Source organism: Eucyclogobius newberryi, unplaced genomic scaffold, assembly GCF_026437365.1.
Source record: "Eucyclogobius newberryi isolate DKJ021-1_F unplaced genomic scaffold, fEucNew1.0.hap1 SCAF_1, whole genome shotgun sequence".
Classification (NCBI taxonomy): Eukaryota; Metazoa; Chordata; class Actinopteri; order Gobiiformes; family Gobiidae; genus Eucyclogobius; species Eucyclogobius newberryi.
The window spans coordinates 37,048,070-37,060,814 of NW_027315723.1; the positions used below are offsets into that span (position 1 = coordinate 37,048,070).

Genomic DNA, 12,745 nt, shown 5'->3' on the forward strand with positions numbered 1-12,745 from the left:
CGCACACAAGGCAATTCGAAGTGCTTCACACAACATGAAAAATGCATTCAAATCACAAAGACATGACAGAAATCATTAATTCAACAATTTTGCTGACATGAATCATACATTTTGTCCGTGATTAGTGATTGCCCGATGGAAAACTAAATCTATTGGACCACACTGACAGACACTCCAGACACTCTTTCCCATATTTATTTGACATTGCCATGGTGATAGGGATGGGCACATCGCTTTAGGATGGATTCTTTCCCATGTTTGACCGTCCCTAGACGTCAGCGCACTATCTGCCTCTGCACACGTCTGTGTTGAGCGTATGTGTTTTTTACTACGACTCTCTCGTCGACACCTCCACCTGATGAGTGGCACTTTTGTATCTTTAACGACAGACACAGTCTCGTCTGCTCCTCTCTAGATTTAGCTTTCACTAAACTAATTGTCCCAGATAAAACTCGACAAAAGCTTTTAGTGTTAAAACTCTCTCTTGATCAGTGGGTGAGTGCGCCAGGCTCTTCCTGGACTTTACAGTGGCCTTAGTGCCAACTGACAATCTAACCAGCAAGTGTTCCAACCCTCTCCCCAGACACCTGCGATGTGGCTGCACTTGGACACCACATTGTGTCGAGCGGAATTAAACATAAATCTAACTACTAGTACTTAGATTCTTGTTTTTATGCAATTGAGTCTGGGTTACTCTGGGTTAACTCTGATGGTAATCAAGCCCCCACCAATCACGTGCCATTCTAACTAAGGCATTGGTAGTCATTAATCATGACAATGTAGTAACAATTGACGCTCTTCACAAACTGCTAGACTAGTTCTGACAACCACAATCATACACCACATTTAATTTAATTACTTAATTAATTTAACCCTAACCCACTTCCACTCCTTAATATAACATCTGCGTGATACTTTTACCTTCACATTGTATATCCTTTCATATCGTGCAATGAGTAATACCCACAAATTGAACCCACAATTGTATGTCTGATTGTAAATGAGTCATTTTACTCAAATACAGAGCACAGAACAGCACGGGATGACTTTCAAACGTCAGTAGTTGGTTCCCGTAAACATACCTTAAGATCCATTATGTTCATTTACACAACATGATTCTTTTGTAAACTGTCCATAAAACCAAACAGAGGGATTTATTGGGATTTCCACAGTAAATTGTGCCGTGATCCCCCTGGACGTCACCAAACCTACCTATTCATTTACTTTCACCAATAGGTGAATCTGTTCAGTCATGTTACTGCCTCAGATGTCTATGGCTATAATTATTATGAAAAGTGAGTTTGTCATGTACATTTTATTCCTGCTGCAGGCCAACCACTCCCCTCTCGTCTCCTCAAAGCAAACACTGAAAGTATAGAGAACAAAGGGTAAAGAGGGATGCTTCATGGGCCTCCAGGCAGTGATGATGATATAATGTACTAAAAGTATGGTATGATAACTCGTCTCTCGTGACTAAAGTAGGGATGCACACCTTGGATCATGAGCAAACTAGAGCTTAAGTATTTTTCCTGTCGCTAAGCCTTTCAAAGACAAATTGAGGGTTAGCTGTAGATCTGTATGGTTGACTTATTCCACCAATTATACTGGGTGGTATTGGATAGATTGCTTATTAATAAAGCCCAACTGGTAAAGGATACTCTTCACCATAAGCTGATTGTAGAATAATTGCATATTATTTGGACTAACTTGGGCATGGGAGGATTTACTGTGTAAGAGGATAACGCTGTCCCACAAAACTTTATCCTATAGATGCTGTTACATTAATATGGTAATAAATAATAAAACAATTCATACAATCTTTGAAATAACATATGCTTTTCAGCTCAGGGCCCATGAGGTGATGTCCAGAGTGGGCCATTGATCGGGGCTGCAGATGGTGGTGGGGGTCCCTCTCATTACTCAGGACACTTGCTGTGAGGGAAGGAGGGAGGGGGCCGACACGGATTACCAGCGAGTGATTAGCCCAAAGGGAAAGAGAGAGGGGAAGACAGGGACACGAGTAGAGGACCTCGAGTTTAATTCGGTCCCTCTGGCTTTGGGACCGTCCCGAGTGTGAATGGCCATTGTGAGAACCATGTACAGCATTGATCTTTTTAGGTGCTTAAAGTCTAATAACCATCACATTTGCGCTCGTACTCCCTCCAGAGCAGAAGCCGGCAGCTGCAGAAGAGAGGAGAGAGAAAAAATCTCCAAAAAGCACGCTCTGACTCCACAATATGCTCCTTTAATCCTTTAGACTTGGTGAATCACGGAGACTAATTAGATAATTGCACACTCTTTATAAAATGGGAAAATGATGAGTGTGGTTGCAAGCTAAATACAGACAAACAAAATTACTCACAAGTGGAATTCCACTCTCTGAACCACAAACTGCTGCTGCCAACACAACGATCCATGATCTTTTCTGCTCCATTCGTTACAGTCATTTGTAAATGTTAAAAGGTGCACTCTTAAACTTTTCTGGTGGGGTTCTCTACCATGAAGACGTTTTTACTCCACTCTGGCATTGAACAAGCAGGTGGCAGGATCGTCACCACTAAAGTTACTTGGAGCATTTTGAATTCTAAAAGTCTAAAAAATAAAGTAGATGGCGGTAGATGCAGCTTTGCAGTTGGCTGCCAGCCGCCATTAAAAGCAACAACTTTTAACTAAGCATTTAGTTTTACACTGGATGCCTTTCCTGATGCACAAGATACACAAGACCTCAAGAAAAAGAAAATAATGCAGTAGAGTATGTACTATCTATATCTATATATACACATATGAGATTAATGATATAGCAGTTCCAGAGTTGGCCAATATTTGCTGCCAATATATATATTTTGTTTTTTTTTACAAATTAGTAAAATTTGTAAAAACGGTGTCACGCCCACTGCTCTTTACTTATTTCGTTCTGCGATTTTCTTTTCTTAAATGATGTGCAAGGTTTGGCTGCGTCGCGTTGGTGCTTGTTATGATGAACTGCAGCTCTCCAGATGGTGACGTACAGCAACGTAACGTAAAGAGGAAGTTTTTATTTATTTATTTTATTAAGTTGTTTTAGATCAATATTACGATTTAAAATGAACAAAATAACATGACGATCTATGGGTGTCGCAGATTAGAACTATACAGTAAAGCAGACAAACCCAAAATAAGTCTTCTTAAGGCAGTGAAAAAAATGCAATGCTAAAACCTTTCACAATTTTTACTATAGCAATTTGTAAACAGTTCAATTTAAATTCACAAGTTCACTTGATTGAAGCTGAAAAATTGTATTTCATAATATTTTAGTTAAGGTTGGTGATTATTAAGTTTCTTGGATGTGTTATCAATATTGCAAAACTTATGACGCACAGGCCATAATGATAATATGATCCTTGTTTCCCTCCCATCAGTAAAACCACAAGGCTGAATGATGTGCTGTAAAAGTTAAAAGGGAATGATAAAGCTCAATTGCGCTGTAAAAATCACAGGAGCCATGTTTTTTTATGTGATATGAGACATGACTGCGTGTTCTACCAAGATGGGTTATTCTCACTGTGCCATATTTATGAACTGGAGACTTAGATCCCTGCAGCATTTAATTTTTAAACTCTATCCGAGCTACAGAGGCCATTCAGAAACAGAACTGATAAAATACTCATGGCCTCGGCCGGTTCTCAGGCAAATCAGATCGTGTATGTGCCTGTGATATCTGCGGACTCACTGGTTTTCTCCCAGGATTTCACAGCCACTGCCAAGAAATACAGCTTAACATGGACTCCAGAGGACTTAATATTTATAGGGAAGAGAAAATGTGTGTCATCATGACTGTAAGATCTAATACAGCCTGATAAACGTGGTTAATGATGTGATATATTCTCTCATTTAGGTTCAACTTTAGGCCATGCAAAGTTATAAGTAATATGAGCACAAACAATATGTAGAAATATTGCATAATATAACATTTTACAAAGTGAAATTTAACTATTTAGGTGCAAGTTGCATTACATTTTCCTTGGAGCAATTTGAATTGGCGTTATAAAGTCAAATCCAGATAAAAATGTTGCTTTGCTCATTTGAACATTTTGGAATATTCTGTTTTAATGGCCAAATATAGTGATGCAAAATATATGTACATATATTAAACGTATAAGAAAAATCCAAAATGATACAACATTAACTGTTTATACAGCATTTAAAGAGGGACCATCTCTGTACCCAGTATTAGTTTTCATCCCGTGAAAGTAAGTTAATTTACAATATGTATGTTTTTTTACTTACTCTTACACCGGGTGTACACTGACAAAGAGACTGAAATCAATGCGCCCTTTACCACTGACCTCGGAGCACTGCGGGCACAGATCCAGGTGAGGTGCGCGTCTGCGGAAAGAATCTGCAAGAAGTCTATTATTCCTGGACACCGCAGCTGGTCTGGAGTGGATTTCAGGTCATCAGACGAGTGAATATGAATACCGTCAAAATACGTGCCAAAGCGGCCTTGCGTGTACACCCGGGCGTTAGGGTCCGAATCAAACCTCTATGTACAGTCTGCATTCGCATTTTAATCAATCTCAAACTCTGGAGTAGAAACTGGTGCTCCGTTTGCAGTCTAGTTCTTGTGAACAAAGTACAATTACACTCCACGTTGTCTTGGATAGATGTTAAAACGCGCTAATGAACTATTAGCAGTCACTAGACGAGATCAATATTTCTCATTAATAAAAAGCTGCATAATTAGCCCACTTTAGGACAACATAAGCACTGCAGTGACAAAAGTGGAGAGGGCAACCAGGGAGTCAATGAGAAGTGGTCAGCTGCAGACAAAACTCTTCACACTCGCATTATCCACTCACAGCACAGGGAGCTCTGAGGGACCAGATGTGCCCTGGGTTTAGGGTGAGATGCTCCTGAGTGAAAGTGAAAGGCCCTCCTGAGCTGCACGGGAGAAACTCGACCTCTTTTGTCACCCATCTGCTGCTGTATTGAGCGGACTTAGGCTTAACTCCTGCTTCTTTCTCTGGGCACAGGTGTAAAAACTGGAACAACTGGGAGTTAGGAAAAGTATTGATTTCAACGTGTAAGATAAAATGGGGAAAGTGGCATCAATAACAGAAGACTTTTGTGAAATGAAAGACAAAAAAACAAACAACGTCTTCCAAATCATAGGAGCGAAATTAAATGTCTTTTGTGGCCATCTGCTGTTGTATTGATTATACTGCACACCCTTGGGAAATTTAAACAAGCTGCAATTGCGGTCATCCTTCTAACTGTATTTTTGGTATTTTGTGATGATAGTCCTGATTGTCATCGAGTGTGAATCAGCTCAACATGTAGCTGCATGTAGAGGTGGGCAGATGATCAAAATATGGATAACAGTGTCAATGTTGGCTTGAAGAGGCAAGATTAGAATATAGAGTATATCATTTATAATAAAAACTGAAACAGCAAGAATAAGTGTTGTAAAACTTCCAATTAAGGGTATAAAGTGGTATTTTTGGGCAATCTTTAAGCCATTTTGAATTTGTTTGATACTTACACCTCAACTAAAACATTATTTTAGCACATTTCTTTAGGACTGACATTATATCATCTGAATATTGCGATTGGAATATTGAGATATTAATTTTTGTCAATATCGGCCACACCCGAGTGCATGTCAGAATAAATTAGTAAAAGGTAAAGGTGCCCTATGTAACTTTCCAGGTGGAGGGCCTTCCGTCTGCTGGTCTCCATTAAGATGCTATTGCTTTGACTTAAATGTTCACAATGTGACTATAAACTTTAGGCAATTAAATTATAGCTTGAAAAACATTATTTCTTACTGCGGCTTACAGAACTGAACTCACTTTGCCTGGAGATGTTACCAGCTTGTGTCCAGGAGATATATACAGGGGCTCGCAAAAGTATTCATACTCCTAGAACCTTTGCACATAATTGTCATGGTACAACAACAAACTTAAATAAGTGTAATTGGTATTTTTCGTGAAAGAGCAACACAAAACGATAGATAATTGTGAAGAAGGAGGAAAATTATACATGATTTCCATAGTTTTAAACAAATACAAAACTGAAAAGAGCAGCCTGGACTTTGACTGGGCCATTCTAACACATGAATATGTTTTGTTTTAAGCCATTTCATTATAACTCTGGTTTTATGTATAGGGTCGTTGCTGAAGGTGAACCTCTGCCCCATTCTCACGTCTTTTGCAGACGCCAACAGATTTTCCTCCAAGATTGTCATTTATTTGGCTCCATCCATCTTCCCATCAACTACAGTTTCCTTGACCATGCTGAGGAAAAGCAGCTTAACAGCGTGAGGCGGTCACTACCATGTTTGACAGTGGGATGATGTGTTCAAAGTCACGTGGCGTGTTTTTCCACATACTGTATTGCTTTTAGACCAAAAAGTCAAAATTTTGTCTCATCAGACCAGAGCTCCTATTTCCACATGTTTGCTGTGTCCTCCTTCTAATGTTTTACAACTATGGTTTTGTCTTGCCACTCTTCCATAAAGACCTGTCTGGTGTGTTCCTGGGACTTCATTATGATGTTTTCTCCCCAATATTCTCTAAAGTAACTTCTGTGTCATTCACGGAACAGCTTCATTTATACTGAGATTAGACGACACACAGGAGAGTTCTATTGAATCAGGTCAACATTCAATCTTTCAGCAATCATCAGGAAACTTCTGACAGCAGTTTGTGGCACTCGGGGAAAAGAGGCTGAATACTTTTGCACGCTACACTTTTCAGTTTTGAATTTTTCTTTTCAATCTGGAAATCATGTTCAATTTTCCATCCACTTCACAATTGTCTGTATCTTTGTATTGCTCTTTCACAAAAAAGGCCAATATAAGTTATTTAAGTTTGTAGTCATGACGTGACATGAAGTTCCAGGAGTATGAAATAATGTTGCATGTTTAATGCTATGGAACATTCCAGGCAAAGGAATAACATCTCCAGCAGTCAGCGAACCCTCCACCAGGAAAGTTACATAGTTCATCTTTAATAAGAGCACAAGTTGCGACCAGAGCACTGAAGCAATAGGGTTAAACTTGATAACGTAAGCCATTTCTGTGCATCAAAGAGACATATGTGTTTAGTTTTACAAATAGTGGATAGTTATAAAATGGCAGAATGCAAATCACTGCACTCTTGAAGACATTTTATTTGTGGGAAAAAACACGAAATGAAATACCTCACTGAAAATAAAAAGTATCTTGAACAATGTGCCAGGTCTTATCTGTCTAGGGGCAGATGTAATGCAGTAAATTACAGTGAACTGCACAAATAATTAAACAGCTAAAAATAAGAGCATCCTGGACACAAGCTGCTGTTTGGTGAGAGAAGGATATCGCACTTCTGCAGTGGCCATCAGGACACACATTTGGAGGAAAAGCCACTTAAAGTCTGTAAAAATGCTTTAGAAAACAAGAAGAAAAAGTTCAAATCTAACTATACGATAAAGAAAAGACAGTGATCTAATACGTTACAGACGTAAATATTACCTTCAGTTTTAGTTTCTTACAACAGCAAACATGATGGGACAATATATTTTAAAGTTACGTAATGTTGTTTGAAGTATTAATACTCCTCAAAGGCTCGACTCCTTCAGAACAGAGGCAGATGTGAGCAGCTCAAATCTATTTTAGTCGATAAAAGGACATCATCTCATGTTTGGAGCAGTAGCCATTGCCAAACTCACTTTGTCAATGTAAATTCATCAAATAATCCTACTAACACGGCTCAGGTTGTACAAAATCTATGACTACAAACTTCATATCAACAGAACATCTCCTTATTCGTGTTTGAGTGACATTATATTGAAATCACACATATGAAATGAGAGGGAGAGGTGCAAAAATATCACTTATTTAAACGTTTTTACCCATTTGTTTTCCTGTTTTCATCATTAATCAACTCTTTTTAACTGCATTTGCATTATAAACAGTACGCTGCATTTCAATATCTGCTGATTATCGAAATATCAATACACCACAAAAAGTAATCGTAAAGCGTTATAGACTTAGAAAACCTGTGAACGTGTTGAGAAACTTTGGCAAATAGATCTAACAGACTGGGTGCACAGTTCTTGAAGGAACAACAGCACTTTACAGTCTCTGAAAGTCAAACGCAAAGTGAATGTGTTCTACAGATTGGACCCACACTTGGTCCATGTCTTGTTTTGCTTCACAGCTTCACATTACTAGTGTCACCTGAGTCTGTAATCGATGTGAAAAACTGTCCCGGGTTCTCACGTCGTGCCCCGGCGTCACCCTCGCCTCCTGACTAATGTGAAGCATGTGCTGCTGTTTTGGAGAGATGCTCTTTCTCCTGTCGCCTCTGCGGCGGCTAGCGTTAGCATGCTACCGCTAACAGGTAACCTCCAAAAAACCAGCCGCGCCGCTCCGGAAATCACCACCGATCACCGTCTAAACAGAACACAGCGGGCCGGACAACGTGACGGGGCCACGGGTGGATGTCTACGCGCGTAAGGTCAGCTCAGCCTTCATGTTGTGTTAGCAGCAAAGGCGCTAAATGAATGGGGGGGTTGGGCTAGCATCCTCAGGCAGCAGCAGCAGCAGCAGCAGCAGCAGCAGCATCATCATCATCATCATCATCATCATCATCATCATCTCCTGTCTAGTCTTTCGCGTGCTGTGGATAAAACGTGGACAAACCTGGTTGTAGTGCACCGTGAGAGGCTTCAGGTACTCGGAGTCTGTGCACGGGACCACCTCGATGTTGTTGATCTCCTCCATGGCTCGCAGCAGCGGGATGAGAATGGCTCGGTGGTGGCGCGCGGATGCTGCTGCTGCTGCTGCTGCTGCTGTCACCGCACTGACACTGAAGGAATGTGTACGGAAGCCCGCGGAGCACAAGGGAGATGCAGTGCGTTCACGTGAGGAGTGAAAGTGAAAGTCATTTTGGGGACAGAATCGTGCTGAAGAGGGAGTAGTGAGTAAGGCATTATTAATATAAGCAGGCAAGAGTAGGTTGTGTTCACGTGGCATCACTTGATTTGTGCTTATAGTTTAAAATTGAGCTGGCTGGTCAGAAGGCTATGGTGAAATACCTTGTTGGTCTCTGAAGTGGTGGAAAGTAACCAAGTTCAAAAGTAAAAGTACTATATTTAGCCGTAGCCTACTTTATTTGCCAGGGTCAAAGTGCTGAAAGTAACAAATTGGACCGCCGCTGCAGGATCAGAGAGATCCGCAAGCGTGGTCCAAGGAGCATGAATCGGGATGAGGGGGCCTACACCTTATCACACACATGGGGACGTATACTTCCCCTACTGATTGGCAAAGCCATGTAAGCTGCAGACACGTCACAAAACCATCGCTAAAAGTAGCTAAAACATGTACCGCAGATAAATTGACACTCCTGCCTGACCAAAAAAGAATTGTTACTTAACAACTTTGACATCATGTTTTTGTAATTAAGAATAACTCAGCATTACAATTGTTATCTGTGAAGGAAATATTTGATTGAATGTGGAAAATTCCACATACCTTTAGGGACTTTTTCTTACTATACCATAAGAACAATAAGAAACAATAGCAATCACATTAATTTGTTCTGTCTTTGGGTAAGACACTCCCACATTCAGAAAGTAAATACCAACGCTTTTATTGATTTTGATGACCTTATGGAACAACATATGTACCTAAAATTCTAAAACCAACCAAACCAAAATGTATAGTTATTTTGAAATAGCATTTGTATATATATCAACACTTGCTAGCTTCCTTGAAATGGATTTTGTGACTGCTGCAAAGTCAACAAATGTTCTTCCTGCCTTTACTTAAAACAGCACAATGGTTTTCCTGCTACATCTAACTATATCCGCAGCTTGTTCAATGTTGGATATTGATGTAATGGATGTCACCTTAATATGCCCTGAAAGCCTATTAGATGTACCACGATAAGGAAGTCCTTTTTTCATGTAGTCTTTACCGTGCTGACTAATGAATAAAATGAGGGTGTGGGCTCTTTTCTCACCCGCGTTGCCTTGAATGGGTGAGGCTAAATGATGTCACCCTGCCATCACATCAATAACAGCTTCATAATGGAGAACAATCTGAGCGGCTACAATCTCGACTGTGCTAACTTCCTCCTGCAAATGAGCCCAAGGACTTCTGTGAGCTGATTTACATCTAAATAAATACAGGCATAGACCAAACAATGCATGGACCCACAAGAGGAACAGGCAAGTCCAAGGCATATGGGAGCAGGTCCGGCCAAGCTGCGTGGCCCGATAAGACGTGAGGGAGTGGACACAAAGAACCAGGGAAGAAGAATGATGGAATGGAACAGAGCTCACGTTGTATGAAAAGGATTACGAGAAGTTTAAAAATGGTATTGGTTTGTCATGCTGTGTTTCATTGTGCCAGTCTTGGGTGCACAATGTAAAATTATAGCTGTGAAATCTTAGACGTATTGAAAAAATTAATAATAATAATGACTAAATCAGTAAAAAGTTTCTTCAGTATGAAAAAATGACCCTGATAGTACTCCATTCAAATATGGGATTGGGTGTATAATGCCCTCTGCTGGAAACCATAGGGATTAAGTCATTTTGAACTGAAAATTTAGCAGCATGGTTGACAACATGACACCATTAGACTGATAATTTGTACTTAAAGGCGGTATGGACGATTTTTCGGCGATTTGAGAACGCAGGCGGAAGTGCGCATGTGCACTCCCCCATGCGGACTGATACAACACACAAGTGCGTTTGTTTATTAGCGCAACGGAGCGCATCGCATCTCTCGTCTCCCGTAGATTTCTGTCCACTTCTGCGTCAGCTCGAACTGTCTTTCTCCGTCTTCATTTTGCCCTGTACACTGAGGGAACTATATTATGATAGATCCATGCGCTTCGGCACGCGGAAACGTGGGGACGAGCCTGACGCGGCTGCAGGTGAGCGATAGGTACGTTTTATGATTGATACGTGGCAGGACTAATGATTTATCCAGGCCACGAGGAAATATGATAAAAAAAAATTGCTGAAAAAAATCGTCCATACCACCTTTAAAATAATTTAGGTGGCTGAATGAACATGGAAGGGCTGCTTGATTTAAATTTGAGAAACTTTAAATCAGGCATTTGCAACTGCTTGGATCCTGATCCTTGGTCTTTAAAGGAATGGACAATGTTCTACACCAGATTTCCATACAGTGTTTTATGTGCAGTCGACTTCAACTCATTTTACTCCTCTCCGAGGCCTCATTGGAAGCTCACCCATAAAGTGCCTGCTAAACCCTCTTATCAGCTGCAGCCTGCTCCAGGGGGCATCCACCTCGTGTTAATCCTCTCCTTCCACGGACATGCGGGTGCTGCGCTCTCCCAGTCAGCACCCATTACAATGTGCACAGGGCTGATGGAGAACAGGCTCCTCACACTTAGCTCTACTCTGGGCTGGAGCCTGCCAAAGACACTGCTAAAGACCCTGGTACAGTCATGAAACTCTGAGGCCAAAGGGTCAGACTGAAAGGACAGCTCTGTTTATGTGCTGTCTTTAAGGCAGAATATAGCAGTGTTTATAGCTGAAGTGGACATACTTAAGCTTTTGTTTCAATAATGGAATGATTGTTATACAGAATTAGCTTTACGCCACAATGTATTATTTGATTAAGAAAAAACAGTATGGCACCAAGCAAATTTCCTGATTTAATCCTATTTTTTATTATTTTAGATATGTATATACAATTATTTCTGTTACATTATATTTTTTTTAAGGCTGGGCAAGTTAACGCGTTATTATCGCGTTAACTCATCACTTATTTACGTGATCAATTATTTTAACGCGCATTAACGCAGGCACGCTGTGGCAATAAGCTTTAGTTTTGTGTTTGATAACGTTGTTTAAGTTAAAATGTACACAATGTATTTATTTGTATTTAACTGGTTAAGTGTTGGTTTGCACAACTAATATTATGGCGCTTTAGTGTCAAGTTCTAAGAATGTACAAACTGTACTGAAGTGTTTTCTGGTTTAGGGACATTTGGTACTAGACTGGTTCTGCTGCTCCTAAAATGTGTTTTGAGTGTCTAATGTTTAATGAGATTACAATGTTTCTGACGTTGCCTCTGAAGTGGCCTGTTCATCTTTAATGATTGTGGCTCAGGATTTTGTGGCAAGTGAATACTTAATATTTTATTAAACTGCTACTGAATAAAAATGCTGATGCACTTTACACTTCTTTTGAATTCATTTTGAATTTTGGACGTAAAAATGCAATTAATCGTGATTAATCAGGGAAATAATGCGATTAATCGCGATTATAAATTTTAATCGTTGCTCAGCCCTACTTTTTTTTTAAATGTAGGGTTTATTTTGTAATTTCTTTTGGATCAGAAAAGTCTCTCTTAAGTTGAATTTATCTTTTTATGAGAGCTGTAAACTACATAGAGAAAAATGTCTAAAGTTTATCAGTGTGGGTCAAGCAGGGACTTGGGCCTTGATCTGGGGAATGCACTTAGCCCAGGCGGTGACTACACCTCTGTTAGCGAGCTCCGGGTGGGGGACAAAATGGCGGCTGTCCACCAGCCCACCGTCTGGACATTAAGTCGCCCCTCACCTTGTTCTGGAGACGCACCCAAATCCCCACACATGAGTGAGGTTTTTTAAAATAGCTCTGTGTGTCCCAGGGTCATATGATAAGACAGAGGGGCATCAGGGGGGTCTTGTGTTGGATGTAAGTGAAGACAGCGAGGGACATGAGGGTGACAAGGAGGGGGTGGTGAGGGAGACTGACA

At 40.4% G+C, this 12,745-nt stretch overlaps 1 protein-coding gene across 1 annotated transcript in view; it reads right to left on the reverse strand.

The window, feature by feature from the left end:
• nudt14 (nudix (nucleoside diphosphate linked moiety X)-type motif 14) overlaps positions 1–8,832 on the reverse strand; it is an 18,464-nt gene extending 9,632 nt beyond the window's left edge. Inside the window, exon 1 of the mRNA XM_072445399.1 lies at positions 8,666–8,832. Within this exon, the coding sequence (XP_072301500.1) occupies positions 8,666–8,746 (81 nt within the window). The 5' untranslated portion in view covers positions 8,747–8,832. The remainder of the gene's footprint in view (positions 1–8,665) is intronic.
• Positions 8,833–12,745: the final 3,913 nt, after the last annotated feature.